The sequence below is a fragment of the Vulpes vulpes genome, chromosome 14, assembly GCF_048418805.1.
Source record: "Vulpes vulpes isolate BD-2025 chromosome 14, VulVul3, whole genome shotgun sequence".
Lineage (NCBI taxonomy): Eukaryota > Metazoa > Chordata > Mammalia > Carnivora > Canidae > Vulpes > Vulpes vulpes.
Genome location: NC_132793.1, coordinates 15,962,464 through 15,979,027, shown reverse-complemented (window position 1 = coordinate 15,979,027; position 16,564 = coordinate 15,962,464). Strand labels below are relative to the sequence as shown.

Sequence of the window (16,564 nt, the reverse complement as noted above, 5' to 3'; positions counted from 1 at the left end):
CTGAGATTGCAACAGGAGAGCGGCTCTTGGCCACCAGTTGGGGAGGAAACGGCCAGGCTATATTAGGAAACTTACAAGCAAGTGGCAAGAGGCACAGACACCCAAGGGAGGTTGGGAGTGATGGGGCCCTGGGAAGGGGGAAAAGCCAAGTGCTGGGGCCATCCCCAGCCTGACTCTCTCTAAGACAGGGCAGCTCTCCCTGGGGACTGGAAGAATGCATCTGCATCGGAAGAGAGGGGGGAGGAGGACCCCACCCACAGCCATCTGGCTGAGAGGAGCTTTCTGTGGAAGGAAGTGCCTCCTGATAACCTTCGGGCTGGCCCCCTCACTTGGCCCAATAGACTCTGCAGGACTTCCCGCTGCCCTTGGGATAAGGGGCAAGACTCTCCACAGAATACAAGGCCTAGGGTGGCTGCCCCTGACCACCTCTCCTGATTTATTTTGAACAACTCTCCAGGCATACTTGCCTTTCTACCTCAGGACCTTTGCACATGCTCCCCCACGCCCGCTCCTCAGCATCTTCTCCTCTTTTCCCCTAGCAAATTTCTATTGGTATTCCAATCTTCAGCTTAAATGTGACTTCATCCGGGAGGATTCCTTGAGTGCTACTCCCTGAGTACTGCTACATGATGTCATGTTGCCCCGAATTTCTTCTTGGCACTTCTCCCAGTTGTAGTTAAATAATTACTAAGATCATTTGTTCACCATAAGCCTTTCCCACTGGACTTTGGCTTCCAAGAGGGAGAGAGCCATGTCCAGCTTATTCCTGCTGTGATCCCAGCATCTAGCACAGTTCCCAGGCCCAAGGAAGCCCATGGTATATGTCTGATGAATCTATATCTTCTCCTCAGTGATACCCTTCTGTTCTTCCAGGAGCAGGAACCACATTCTCTTTCATCCCTCATGATTCAGCACGTGGTAAGTGCTCAGTAGTGACTGGCAATGGCTGTCAACGTGTTCGTGTCTAGATTTAGCAGCCCAAACCCTGGAGATTATCAGGGTACGTGTAAAAGGCTAGTGAAAGCCATAACCATGGTAAATACGTTCTGCCCCTCAGACCAGGCTCCTAAATTTTATGAAACCTGAATATCACCTTCTCCCTGCAGTTGCCCTTGTGGTTTAGTATAGAATAACCTGGGTTTTAACCTTCACTCTGACACCAAATAGTTCTAGAATACGCATGAACTATTTAAGCTTGCTAAGCTTCCGTTTGTTCTTCTTATAATGGAGGTAGTAATACCTACTTCAGATTATTGTTCATTCATTTACTCAAATTCAATAAGCATTTGCTGTAGATCCTGCATGCTTGGTGTTAGATGCTGGGAACACATTGGTAAATAAACAGGCATGATCTTTGCCCTCAAGGGGCTTGGAATCGAGTGCCAAATAGACCAGATTTAATCAACCACCGGAAATAAATGTGAGGCAGCCACAGCAAGTGGTGCAGAGTGCCTTGGGTGGTGGGAGAGAATTGGTTGATCAAAAACTAAGTGAATCATATGTGAGGACACTAGCACACAGTAAGCGCTCAATAAAAACTAGCTTTTTGCCAGGCCAGAATCTTTGCTCAGAAAAGGTGGCCCAGAGGGGATTAACTGGAGAGATCATATTTTGGATAATAAAATATAGTATTAAAATTAATTTCACCTGTTTAAATGTGGCTACTAGCAAATTTTAGATTGTATATGTAGCCCACATTATATTTATATAGAAAGTGCTCGTTTAATTCACTTGGAGGTAGGGTTTTCTATTACCTGCAGATAAAAAAAATGTATCCTAAAAAGTATAGGTATCATCGTTCTGATTTCATAGTTGGAACAATTGAAACTAAGAATTTAAATAACTTGCTCAAGATCACGCAAGTATAGTAGCTGTCGGTGGTCACAACCAAGTGTCCTGACCAGTGCTTTCTCCTTTGCACCCCTAGAAATCTGAGCACATTCCTTACAAGCACATCCCTTTGAAAGCCCTTACCCAAACCTCAGCTTTGAAGGATGCCCACCATTTCAGAAACCCACAGGAAGTCTAGGAGATCCAGAGTCCCTTTTGAAACAGAGAAGAGACATGTGGGCCAGAACATGAAATTCTGGCAGAAATTCTGCCTCCAAATACAGGCAGAAATTCTGCCTCCAAATACAGAAGGGACATCGAGAACACCACCCCCTCTGGCCGATGACACCTGCCTATTTCTAGGAGACTCTCTTGAGATCTGAACATCGGTGTCCCTGGAGGACTGAAGAGAGATGGAGAGGAAAGAATCATGGCTATCTCCTTTCCAGGATCCCTGCTGCCTATGGAAATCCTGACCTGACAGTCAATGTTTTCATGACCTGGTCCCAATCCACCCTCCTGGTTTTGTCTTTCCAAGTCCACCCAAAGCCCAGCTTCAAAGCCACCTCCTACAGGAAAACTTCCCAGGCTATCTTCCTTCCTCCATACTCTCATTGCTTGAGAGGTTTGTCACTTCTTACCTCCTATGACAGCTATCTTGTCTCTATCTCTTCTATTTGGGCTAAGAGGCATCCCCAGTCCTTCTCTAAGTCCTGTCATGTAGCATTAGATGTTAGCACAAGATCTTTGGACGGGACCAGGGAAGTGTCATCAGCAGATTTCACACAGGGTTTAAGATGGAGAATGGCAGGTAGGGGACTGAGCACAGAGAGTCCAGGGTCAGTGGCTCTTGTCCAGGCACATCAGAACTGGACCAGATAAACCAACACACGTGGTGAATGGCCATACGCCACAGATAACTGTATAGATGCTCCTGAGTATAGGGGATGTATCCCACCTTGGCTCTAACCCACCTTGATAAAGAGCATGGACCCAGTGTCCCTGAGAAAGCGAGTCAAACCTGACACATCTTTGGGGACAGCAGAGTAATGGAAATTGTTTGGGCTTTGGAAGCAGACCTGACTCTGAATATTGCTATAATTTTCCCCACTTCTCAGATCCCCACCCCATCCATCTGGTCTAGGGTGTACCAGTTCTCTCTAGTTTACTACAACAGCATCTTCCCTGGTCTCTCACCTCCCCTGGTACTTCAGTCCACCTTTCACTGCTGCCAGAGTCATCTCCTTAATTAGATGTAGATCTGACCAGGTGACCCCACCTAAAACCATGCAGTGGCTTCCAAGTACCTTGCAGATTGTCTTGGGTCCCTAGGAAGCCAACATTGTATGTGAGAGACTGGGGGGTGGGGGATGCTCTTGGGATGAACATCTCTAAGGAAGGAAGTAGGATTCAACAGTAGAAATTGTTCAACTGTTGTAACTGAGGCTTCCACTGATCCTATGGGGGTCTCTGGAGCTGGTGCAGCCCTTCAGAGTTGTCCAAGGAGGCTGGGTCTTTGAACTCCTGTATCAAACAGTCATTAGCTACCCCACAGAGTCAGGCAACTCCTTTTGACAAGCCATCAGCAACTGGAGCCCCTGGCAGCGGTAGGCAGGGGGTGGAGAAACCCTGCTCCCGAGCAGTATCTGAGGGTGTCTGGCAGCATCCATAAGGATGAAGTCAAACTCTGCACTGCGACCCACAAAGCCCTCATGATCTGGGCCCATGCCAACCCTCCAGCCTCACAACTCCACTCTTTCTCAATCTCTGTACTCCTGCCTTTTCTTGAACACAACAGGCTTTTCTTGTGTCCACCTCCAAGCCTTTGCACTCGTTCCTTTTCCCTGGCACAGCGTGGCTCCTGTTACCCAGCTAACCCTTGTTCATCCTTCAGATCTTAGCCTAGACACCACTTCCATGATTACCAGACCAGGTCAGGTTCCCATTACCCCATATACTCTTCTACTTTCCCTTCAAATTGCTTATCCCACTTGTAATTAACTAGCTGTCCAATGCTGGTCTCTGCTGTTAGAACACAAACTCCTGAGGGCAGGGATCAAGGCTGCTTTAATCACCACAGCATCTCCAGCACTCAAGGCGATGACGGCCACATAGAAGGCTTTCATCAGGTATGTCAGATGAGTGAACAAGTTCATGGCCCTGGGCAAGTTCCCTTTGAGTCTATCTCTGGTCAATAAAGTAAGCATAGCAAGTTTACTTTGCAGAGTGCCTGGAGGGTTTACGTGGATTCTCTAGCAGAGATCTCAGACTCTCAGCAAATGTTGGCTCCCTTCACTTCATGGGGAAAGATTGCCAGATGACCAGTCATCCCAGTTTGCCTCAGACTGAGGGGCTTCCCAAGACATAGGACTTTCACTACTAAAACCAGGACAGTTCCCCAGGCAAAACAGGATGGTGGTTACCCTCAATCTGGACGAGAAAGAAAAATGAACATTTCGTATTAGCACAGTGTTCAGTGGTATATTGGTAGAGTAGTTCTTTGGAAAAATAAACAAACAACCCTAATTGGTAGTGCTAGACAATTTTCATCATATAAATATACCCACAATGGTTAGAAAGGCCACAGTCAAATAGCCAGCTTAAAAAATTCCTGAAAATTTAGCGATGGGCTCTCATGAGATGGTAGCAGCTGGTGCCAGCACCCCACATGTAATACAGACTGTTGTATTCACTCTGGATATCTGCAAACGTGTAACACGTTCCTAGGCAACCTCAACTTGGGTGAGGGTAAGTGAGACTATCTCAATCCCAAGGAGGCCACAGGTGGAATGGCCCTCCAAGACCATTTAGTTCAAAGCAACAAGTAGTCTGTCATACGGGACCTCTCTTACCCACCCTGTGTCCACAACAGACATTGCCAATCAATCATGATGCTGAATCCTAAAGCCTTGCTCTCTGGCTTGCCTGAAAGATAGCACCAAAGTCCCTTCCCAGAGCTCCCGAATGCTACCACCTACCAAAACTCCACTGCCCCTGGTTTCCCAGGATCGCTGAGAGGCAACCCAAAGCAGAGGAGCTAGCAGCATGTTTATGACCAGCTCCTAGGAGCAGGGTCGGGTTACAGCAGGTGTATGACAAGTCCCCAAAGCCTGCAGGGCTCCACCTTCCCCACATTCAGAGGCTGCTACCCCAAATGACACCCCATAGCTCACACAAGAAGCAGAGGATTAGCCAAGCAACATCACCCTGGTTGCTGCCAGCCCTGGGGACCTGTGGCCTGGGTGAAAATCCCTTTGCCAGGCTCTGAGTCAGCTCAGTAACCCTGAGGGCCCCGGAAACCAGAAATAATTGGGTGTAGAGAAGGCAAAAGAAATCAAGGGGAGAGTCTGGGTTCAAAAGAGGCCCCACACTGGTCATCCGGGCCCCCTTTCTATGCTCAGGCCTCCCCACAACCCTCATGCCCACGTGACATGTGCAACAGGCATCTCTCACCCACAATGTCCAACACCAAGCTCCTGACTTTCCCTCTTTGAATGCTTGGCCCATCTCAGGACAATACCATCCTTCTGTGGCTTAGGCCAAAACCTTGATTCCTCTTTCTTTCTCTCTCCCTATCCAATCTGTCAGCAAAATCTAATGACTCTACCCTTCAAAATAGATCCAGGATTTAATTACTTCTCTCCACCATCTGCTACAAGATGGTGGCCCAAGCCTATATTCTCACCCATAACATTGCAATAAACTCATTAATTTATTTCCCTGCTTCTACTCTTTCTGTACCACCTCTTCTCTCCCAGTCTCTCAACACAGTTGCAAAAGGAATCCCTTTTATCAAGGTCCTATCACGTCACTCTGATAGGCCTTACTCTTTTCAGAATAAAAGCCAGAGTCTTACAATGATATACAAGGACCTGCATCAACTGCCTGCTCTCCACACCTTCCTGGTAGGAACAGAGTATAGGTGATATTGTGCCCTTCTCTGCATGTCTCCATCAAGCGCCTGTATTGTAAGGTTGTCCTGTCATCAACAATATGAAATTTGATCACTTTGTTAAGATGGTAGCCATAAAGGATTCAAATTTAAATTAAAAAAAAATCATAGGGACATTTGGGTAGCTCAGTTGGTTGAGAATCCGACTCTTGGTTTCAGCTCAGGTCATGATCTCAGGGTTGTGAGGTCTAGCTCTGCATCAGGCTATGGTGCTCAGCGTGGATCTGCTTGGGACTCTCTCCCTTCCCTTCTGCCCCTCCTGCCTCTCTCTCAAATAAATAAATAAATATTTTTAAAAAAATACAATAATAAAATAAAAGTCAGAGGAGCACCTAGTTGCTCAGTCAGTTGAGCATCTGACTCTTGACTTTGGCTCAGGTCATGATCTTGGGGTCCTGGGACTGAGCCCCATGTCAGGCTCTGCGCTCAGCAGGGAGTCTGCATGAGGGTTCTTCCTCTCCCTCTGCCCCTCCCCCTGCTCCTGCTTGCTTACTTTCTCTCTCTAAAATAAATAGATAAATCTTTTAAAAAATAAAAGTAATAAAAACTTTGTGCATGCCAAGCAGAGCATTTCCTGCAGGCTGTATGCAGCCCATAAGCCTTGGTATGGCTCCCACTTTACACTGTCCATATGACAGTCGGCAGCATGTGCTTGAATGCTTCCACACACAAGGTGCTCTGTACTTGCCTAGAGGGAAGGGGGTTCTGGAGTTCCCACAGCCCCTGGATCATTCTATGAATTTTGCCAGGTGGGTCTGGGCCTGTCAACTCTCAGTTATAGAGGAATGAGTACGGGTCCTGGATGCTTCACTTGTGACCAGACCTTACTGTCTACCTACTCTGTGGCTCTGGCTTCGGAAGAGATAGGTGAGAACAAGGACAGCCCTCTGGTCTATGGCAAGAAGCAACATCGTCCTGCTCAGCCTGCACCCCAGCTTCAACCAGAGCCCTCAGAAAATGAGGCTCAACATTCCTCACAAGGGTGTGGCAGCAAGGACTGATCCAGGGAACAGCTGCTGGGGACACAGAATTAGCAGTCTCTGGAAATAAGCAAGCTTGATGAATCCCAAGTGCCTGGCCTTGGACAGGAGCATGTGTGCAGAGATTTGGCCAACTGGACACATGTATCACAAAAAGCAAGGCTGCAGAGAAGGAAGACTGTGTCCACTTCCCTGTCTTGCTGAGGTTCTGCTCTGCTCCCCTGGGGTCCCAGATAAAGTCAGGAAGCTGCCATGACAGCAACTCAGCTGGCTGTCATGCTGGCCCCCTGGCTGTGAACTAGGACATGAGATTTTCAAGATGAGGTTAAATTATGCTGATTCTACATTCGAAAGGGAATCGTGCCTGGCATGAGTTCCATCTACACTGGCAGGACTCAAGGCAGAACTAATCAAATCAAAGTCTTAGCTTATTAACTGCTCCAAAGTCAAAAGGTAGTTTCTGTGCTGAAATGGTCTCCCCAAAACAGCTTTGTTTCAGGCCATCCTGAATTAGTTCACCCTCTGACTGTGAAAGAAATGCAGAAAGGAGAACAGCTTCAGCACTTTCTATGTGCCAGGCATTATGCTGAGTGCTTTTTATGTATTATCTCATTTCATTGCATCAACCATATTTTGAAGGAGATTTTGACATCTCTAATGGAAAAAAGGAAACAGGAGCTCAGAGGGGTTACATGTGTACCCACATTCATAGAATTAAGAAGTGGCACAGCTGGAATTTGAACCCAGATCTGGCTGCTGTAAGCCATAAGTGCTAAGTACCACGTGCCTCTTTTCATACTGTGAGACTCTTTTAGGATTTCCACACTTGATTTTTAATAGCAATTAAGAAATTTTGAATTAAAAGATGTTCCTTTTAAATCCAAAAGAGAACCAGAAAAATCCCACTAGAACTAAGAAATTAACTTAGCAGTGTAAAAAGATCCAAAATCAATGTACAAAATAATTGCATTTCTATAACCTAGCAATGAACAATTGGAAAAATGAAATTTAAAATTCCATTTACAGTATCATTTTAAAAACTTGTGAATTTTATTCAACAAAAAATATGCAAAATACTGAAAACTCCAAAGCATTGCTAAGTGAAATTAAAGAACCTAAAATAGGGATATATATATATACCATGTCCATGGACTGGAAGGTTCATTGTCATTAAGTTGTCCATTCTCTGAAAATTGATAAATGGGTCTAATACATTATTAACCAAATTCCCATCAGGCTTTTTAGTAGAAATCAGTAAGCTGATTTTATAATGTATATGGAAATGGAAATGACCAAAAGAACCCAGTCGTAAACAAGAAGAGCAAAGTTGGAGGATTTTCTCTGATTTTAAAATTTACTATAAAGCTCTAATGACAAATGCAGTGTGATATTAGCATAAAGGTGGGCAAACAGATCAATAGAAAAGATATTCCTTTGGAGAATGAATGAATGAGTGAACAAATGAATGAATGCAAGAATGAATAAAGTTGCTTCAAGGAATACATGTCCCAGGGTCAAATAATGTGACACTAGGTATTGCTCAGGCCCCTGGGTGGCAAATTCATTTTGCTCCCATGTTCAGATCTGTTGGGCTAAAATGAGCCTAAGTTATCAACTTTGGGTAAGAGAAAATTGGATCCAAAGAGGAGAAGCTTGGGTTTTTGACTCAATTGTCATAAACATAAAAATGCCATCTTTTCAGCATGTAATAATAATAATAATAATAGCACTAACCACATGTTAAATTCTGTTCTACGTGCTTTACTCTATCAGGGCATCATTTAATTCTCTCAACAATATAGAATAAAAGAAAAATAGTAAGTACCGCACATTTAGAAAGAAAATATTATTTTGTGATAATTTATTTCAGTTTTACATTTCTGTGTGTATGTACAGAATTACAATGTGAAATATCTAATTTACAGCGGGTTGCAACCAAAAAGATTTGAACCCCTCGAGTGTAGTCAACAAGGATTATTAAGAAGCCTGAATAATGTAATGCATGTAAGATTCTTAGCACAAAGCCTGGTGTAAAGACATGATAAGTGGTAGAGGCAGTTGTGACCATTGTCAAGGTCTGCCTCATGAGCATCAACCTGTGTCATTGCTCAGGGCTCTGCACTTGGTTTAATGCTCTGCTGTCATTAACTTGAAATTCTTAATGATTTGGAAGAGGGGGTCCTACATCTTCATTTTGTACTGAGTTTCACAAATTATGTAGCCAGTCGTATTTTGTATAGATGTTTATTACTTATTAAAATATTACACTATGAACTATTTTTTAAAGATTTTTATTTATTTATTTGAGAGAGAGGGACAGAGAGGATGAGAGGGAGAGGGAGAGAGAATCTAAAGCCAACTCCACACTGAGCACAGAGCCCAATGCAAAACTTGATCCCACAATTGTGAGATCATGACCTGAGCTGAAACCAAGAGTCAGATGTTTAACCAACTGAGCCACCCAGGCATCCTATATACTATGAACTATTTAATTATCATTTATTACCATCAAATTCTGTCTCTGCCTCTTACTAGTCAGAGGACTGTGAGAAAGAATACAGCATATAAATCATCTGACTCCTTTGCCTTGTCTGTAAAAATAGGAGTAATAACAGTATTTCCTCATAAGCTTATTGTGAAGGTTTAAATAATACAACATGTTCCATGTCAAGAGCAGCACCTGGCACATAGTATGTACATGAAAAATTAACTATTATTATTATTATCAACTTTATGAACAAAGTTAACTTTGGGCCTGGTTTTTGGGTTGTGGTTTTTTTTGCGGAGGGGGGGTTGTTTTGTTTTTGTTTTTGTTTTTGTTTTGAGAGAGAATAAGAGAGCAGGGGGTGGGCAGAGGGAGAGAGAGAGAATCTTAAGCAGGCTAATGCCCAGCACGGAACCTGACTCGTGTCTTGGTCTCACCATCCCAGGATCATGACCTGAGCTGAAATCAAGAGTTGGACGCTTAAACGACTGAGCCACCCAAGCACCCCCTGGGCCTGGTTTTTCCATTGCAGATTTGAGGGAAGGAATTACTGACTAGAAGAGTGCTTCTGGAACCTAGCACCAGATTACTTTGAGAATCTGATGGTTATCTGAGGAAAAACACAGACAGTCCACGTACATATGCACACATATTGCCTGCGTGCTGATGGGCCTCTGAGGCCAAGGGGGTGGTGGTGCAGGTCAAGGACCTCGGAAAGCAAAGATTGCTGGTGGCCCTTCCTGGAGTCTGTGGGTCTCTGGGGTGGGAATAGCAGCTAGGCAACCAAAGGAGCATTACTGCTTAAGGCTGGGGTATATGCTTGCTTTGGCGCTTTAAGCCAGCAGCTATTTTTAGGTTTGCTATATATGGCCAGGGAGGAAGAGGGCTACAGGGGGGGAGGGGGAAGGGATAGGAGACTTATAGCAGGGGTTGGGAGCCAGAGCTCCTTGTCTCAATACCTTCCTCTCCTCCCCAGGCCCTAAGAGAGAGCTGGAGAGTTTAATGAACCTCCCACCGAAGTGACAGGCGAAGTGACAGGCGTGGAGGAGAGGGAGAGTTTGTGGAGGTGGGGGTGGCCACGGCTTTGATGAAGATGCCACGTCAAGTCACTTTAGAACAGTGATTTTCAAACTTTTTTTTGACCACGACCTGCAGTAAGAAATACATTTATGCACACATTGTGTAAGAAATACACGGTGTGGGATCCCTGGGTGGCGCAGCGGTTTGGCGCCTGCCTTTGGCCCAGGGCGCGATCCTGGAGACCCGGGATCGAATCCCATATCAGGCTCCCGGTGCATGGAGCTTGCTTCTCCCTCCACCTGTGTCTCTGCCTCTCTCTCTCTCTCTGTGACTATCATAAATAAATAAAAATTAAAAAAAAAAAGAAATACATGGTGTATGTAAACACAGGAGTTTTGATATGCACACACATTTCACATGTACCTACATCTTCAGCTGAATGAAAGTTTCAGGAAGCAATATTTTCTTATGCTCTGTGAAACACTCTGATTTTCCTATTCTGTTCTTTCATTTTTTAAAAATGCAGGTCACGACCCACTGAACTGATTTTACCACCTATTAATGGGACAAGTCCTCCAGTTTAGAAAACTGCTGTTTCCTTTGGTTTAGAGGAGGCCATCACCTGGGACATTTGGCTGCAAGGTGAGGTGGGGCGTGGAGGAAATGGGACATATTGTCCCTTTGGTCAGTACTTCCTTAAACTGGGGCTAAGATGCAAGTTTCAGCTTTATCTCTTGGCTGGCAGCAAGTTCAAGACCTCCTGGCTTTTGTGCACTCCATTCTCTCAACCTGGAGGACGCATCCTCTACCCTTGTCACCTGGCTCGCTCCATACTTCAGAGCTGGGCTTGCCACTTTCTCCATGAAGCCTCCCTGAATGCCCAAGTCTGGTTAGTTGCCTGCCTCTTCCTTCCTCAGTCCCCAGGACTTTCCTGCCTAGCATCCAACACTCTAGAGTATGATTTCTTGTTAGAGTCTATGGAAGGTAGGGATCTTTTCCATTCTGTTCATTTCTATGCTCTTCCCGCCCAGTGCTATACTACTGGCTTCATAATAATCACTTAGTACATATTTATTGAGCAAATTAATGAAAGTTAATAGTAATGATCGCCACTACCACTTACTGAGTACCCGTTTTTCCCATGAGAAATCTTAGGAGAGATTAGCAGAAGTCCATTTTATTGGTGAGGAAACTAAGGCTCTGTGATATTAAATAATAGGATAGGCCAAGGTAATAACCCAGGGCTACCCGACTCCCAGCCGTCTCTAATCACAGGATCTTATTTGTCTACATTCTCTTCAGCACTACTCAGGATGGGGCAAAGGGCAGGTCCTTAACAAACCCTCAGGGAACTGATGACAGGTTGATTAAAGAGATTTTCCGAAGCAGTGGCCACATCTAATTTTGGAGAGTTGCATCTCATATGTGGCTTGGGAGAGATCTGTGAGGTTTCCAGGGCCCCTGGATGTGGGACTGTCTCATTCGGAAGAAGAGTCTGGGCCTCTGACAAACCAGAGGAGCAGGTCTTTCAGTTACCTGGCCTGAAGAACTCCTGCATGCACCCAGAATCAAACCCAGAGCTCTACAAAACCTACGTGATCTGGCTCACACCCACAGCTCCATTGTCAGCCCCTTCCTCTTCCCTTCATCCACTCTATTCCTGCCACCTTGCCATTCCTGCTGCTCCTCAAACATGCCATGTCCAGTTCTGCCTCAGGACCTTTGTGATTGCCATTCCCTCTGCCTGGAAATCATCACTCCCTCCTGAGTCTTCCCATCCTGCTTCGTAGACCATTCTATCCAAAACATCAACCTCGGGCAGCCCAGGTGGCTCAGTGGCTTAGTGCCACCTTCAGTCCCGGGTGTGGTCCTGGAGACCCAGGATCAAGTCCCACGTCAGGCTCCCTGCATGGAATGGAGCCTGCTTCTCCCTCTGCTTGTGTCTGTGCCTCTCTCTCTCTCTCTCTCTCTCTCTCTCTGTGTCTCTCATGAATAAATAAATAAAATTAAAAACAAAACAAAAAAAAAACGAAACAAAAAAAACACCAACCTCTTCCTTCTCCATTTTTTTTATACCTTTTCTTGCTCATGGCCCTGGCTACTGGAACTTGCTGTAGGATGGTACCTGACACATAGTTGGTACTCCATAATATTGGTTGCATGAATGAATGAGTGAATGAATATGAATTCATTCATATTGAATTGAATATGAATGAGAAGTGAATGAGTGAATCAAGTGAATGAGTGAATGAAGGGTTTTCCCCCTTTAAGACATGTGGGAAATCAGTCCATAGTTTCCCAGAAATGTGTTTCTCTAGGGCTCGCACCCAGGCCCCCAACACACACCTCTTGATTTGGAGAGAGGAAAGAGGGAAGGAAGGAACATTTGGCATACTGTGTACCAGTAGGTAGGTAGGTAACTGATATCCAACAAGCATTCGAGGATCATCTCCATGTTATAGCCAGAGAAACCAGGGCCTGCTCCCTACTCATCACCAATATCAGCGCAGTGTCCAACATAAACATCCAGTGAATGGAATTACACCGAATTAGGAAGCATGCAGCCAGAATTTGTCCTCAGCGCTGTCCAATTGTAGCCAGTGCTGTGTAGCTGCCGCTGTACCCATAGAAACTCCAGGGACACAGCCTCATTAACATCCAGACACATCTGAGGGTGGGCCCGCACCAGACACGCACCAACAGGCAGCCCAGGCAGGAGCCCGTCCTACATCGGAGGCCCCTCTGTATATGCCCAGGGGCCTCAGCTTGAGCACATTTTCCACCCTAGGCTGGCTCGTGCTCCTTCCTGCTCCATCCCAAACCCACTCCCAGACTGCCCACTTCCTGCCCTCTGTCAGAAAAAGGGGAGACTAGTGACAAATAATAAACTATGAATGCCTTCTGACAGATGCTAAAATATTTTTAAAGTAGCTATCATTTTGAGTTATCTGTGTCAGCTGTCTTCCCAATGGGGCATGTTAAGGAGACTTCACAGAATTATCCTGAGCTGGAAGGAAACTGAATGACCATTTAACGCAGGAGTCAGCCAACTTTCCTGTAAATAGCTGAATAGCAAATATTATAGGCTTTGTGGGCCAAAAGGATGTTATGTGGGGATTTTCATATAATTTCCACATGTCACAAAGTCAAGTTCTACTTTTGGTCTTTTTCAAATGTTTCAAAATGCAAAACCACTCTCAGCTCACAAGCTGTACAAAAATAGGCAGCAGGCCAGTTTAGCAGGCTATCAATACTTTGCAAGTGCCTGATTTAAATCAATGCTTCTTAAACTTTATGTATATAAAAATTTCCAGGGGGACTTGTTTAAAACAAATACCTAAGTCTACTCTTAGAGATTCTAATTCAGATTCAGGTCTAGGTGGGGCCCCTGAATTTGCATTTTTAACTGGTGGGCAGGTGGTGTTGATCCTGCCTGTCTAGTGACTATATTTTGCACAGCACTAACATTCTAAAACCCATTCTGTGGATGAGGAAACTGAGGCCTGACTAAGTGATACGTGCAAAGTTGTGCCCAGTGGATGAGGTGACAATATTTTCTCTGTCACTTCCCATGGCTGTTTCACCACAGAAAATTCCTTTCCATCTCCTTAACCCACCAGGCACACTCATGCTTTTGAGCTTCTTACTCATTCCTCTCCAAAGCAATTTTCCCCAAAAGATCCAGCTAGATGTTACCTCTTCTAAAGCAGTCCCTGACCTCCTCAAATCTAACTTCTCTGCCACAGCTCTCTGTCCTGACTCATGTATAATTGTCTACAGGCCTATCTTTGAAGCATTGGGCTGTATCTTATTCTTCTTTATATCTAACTCTTTTATAATACCTGGTAAATAGGAGGTACCACGGAACGATGGTACATCCAAAATGATGGATAGATGGATGGATGGATGGAGGGATGGATGGATGGATGGATGGATGGATAGGTGGGTGGATGGATGAGTGGGTGGATGGATGGGTAGGTGCATGGGTGAATTGGTAGATGAGAGGGTAGATGGATGGGTGAATGAACGAATACTTCATGATCTATTGCTTGAAAATAATTTTCATGGTCAAGTTGAGATTAGACCCAAGCTCCTCTAGAGCACAAGCCAGAGTATATTCCATGGCTGGTTGTAATCCTAGCATGCAAACAGTGGTAGTTAGGTTTTACTGAATGTGTGTTGAATGTGTATTTATATAGCAGGTCTTGTCCTAAACACTGCTTAATGGCCCTGTTATGGGCCCCACCTTTACTAACAAGGAAATAGATGCTGAGAGACGTAGGGCAGCTAGCCCAATGCCACACAGCAAGGAACATCCTGGCTCTTCAGATTCTGTGTCACATTGCCCCTCCCTCTTCCCACCCTCCACCAGTCTTCCTCACTCATCTGGCTCCTACTAGCTCTGCGGGGCCCCGGGCTGGGCTCACCTCCATCTGCATAGGTCTCCGTGCCATAGCCGTCCTGCAGGCCATTGTTCCAAGTGCCCTCATACTTGGCACCGCTGCTGCTGCTCTGCCGGGTTCCGTAGCGTCCCTTGAAGCCGTGCGTCCACTCGCCCTTGTAGAGCCAGCGTCCCTTGGTCTCTATGCCCAGCCCATGCCGTTTGCCCTGGCTCCAGTATCCCTCGAAGGTGTTCCCACTGGGCCAGGTGTAGACGCCCGCCACTTCGAAGCCAAAGTTCCAGGAGCCGGAGTACTCACCCTGGCCCTTCGGGCCGGTGCACAGCCCATGGCCGTGGGCCTTCCCCCCTTCCCAGCCCCCGCAGTATGCCCCGCCATCATCAAAGTCAAAGCGGCCCCCACTCATCTCATCGTAGCCCCTGACAGCCTCACCGTCCTCCAGCTTGGGGGAGAGAGGGCGATGGGGGCTGCCAACGACGCTCCACGCACGCTCAGGGCTGGGCGCCCCTGACTCACCACTGTGCCCCGGGAGGGAGAAAGCAAGATGCCCCCCGAGGCTGAATGAGCCCGGGAGCCAAGTCAGCACTGGGTCGGCTGGTCAGTGCCATGCCCAGGAGGCCCCCACTCAACCAGCCAGAGGAAGGCTGCCAGTTGGGAAGGAAGCAGGAGGGAAAGATTCAAAGTCTCCATAAAGCGTCCCAAGTCTGGCTTCCCCAGAGTCAAAGGAAAAAACGGTGTGATCCCTTTAAGAAGCACAGTGGAAGGGGTGGGGTGGAGGGGTCCCCAGCCTGTTTCAAAGAGGGGAAATTCCTCCTTGGTGACAGCCCCCAGCCTGAGGCTGAATTCCTGCAGCCGGCTGGCCCCCTTCTCCACCCAGTGGGTGTGCAGGGCTGTCGGTCTCCGGGCTGCTGCCCCGCCCCTCTCAATCCTGCCCTCCTCCTGGGACGGAAAGGTCAGTGTTGCCCTAACAAGGCCATTGGATCTCAGAAGCTGCTCCCAAAATAACCCCCCAGCCAGCCCAGCCTCCTTCAAAGCGGGAGGGGTGTTTCAAATTGGGCTAGTGCTTCAGACCCAGGGAGTAGCCGGAGGGGCGAAGGAGGGCAGCTGAGAACTAAGTGGAGGTAGCTGGGGCAGTTGGGTGGCTTTTCTTCCCCTGGGTAGGAGCTCCCTTCCACGTTCAGGGTGTCCTGAGTCTGCAGGAGGAGAAGGGGCAGAGGGGCCAGGGAAGGGAGTGGGGAGGAGGACTAGTGGAACACCCAGTCCTGGAACACTCAAAATCCCCCAGAGTGTAGAGGTTGGCAAATCTCAGCCCCACCACCACTCACATGCCCTAACAGGACCTGGGGCTATACCCGCTGCCAGCCCCATAAAGGAATCCGGTGACCTAAAAAGAAAGGAACGGGCATGCTTTCACATATGCTTTTGAAAGTAGAGGAGGAACTCAGGAAGAGAAGTCAGGTTCTGGAAACAGAGTCTGGAAGATAGAGTGAACCTGAGTCCATCGCTCAAGCACAACCCCTGATCCCTCTCCACACCCCTGCGAAACCCTGGAAAGATCCCGCAGAAGGCACTGATGGCTCCCTTGCTCTCCTCTGAGACACAGAGTTGCTGGTTATTTGGAATGAGGCTGTCTCAGCAATACTCAAGGATCATGATTTTTAAAAAATATCCCCTTTCCAAGTTTCTCTTTTTCTCTGGTGTCCTCAGAGCCTATGAGACCAGACTTGAGAAAGCTCTTGGGGCAGGATCAGGAGTGAAGGCCCTGGGTGGATTCCCAGCACTCAGGTTCCCACCAAACTTCAGTGAAAGGGACAAATAAATCTCTGTGACTTGAGGCTGTGGCCAGGACTAAGGATTGGAAATCCCAGCTGAGCCCAGGGTTAATAGAAGCATAGAG

The 16,564-nt window shown here is 46.6% G+C and overlaps 1 protein-coding gene across 1 annotated transcript in view; it reads right to left on the bottom strand.

Annotated features, from left to right (window-relative positions):
• Window positions 1–15,569, bottom strand: part of JPH2 (junctophilin 2) — a 64,727-nt gene extending 49,158 nt beyond the window's left edge. The window contains exon 1 of the mRNA XM_072735779.1: window positions 14,695–15,569. Within this exon, the coding sequence (XP_072591880.1) occupies window positions 14,695–15,073 (379 nt within the window). The 5' untranslated portion in view covers window positions 15,074–15,569. The remainder of the gene's footprint in view (window positions 1–14,694) is intronic.
• Window positions 15,570–16,564: the final 995 nt, after the last annotated feature.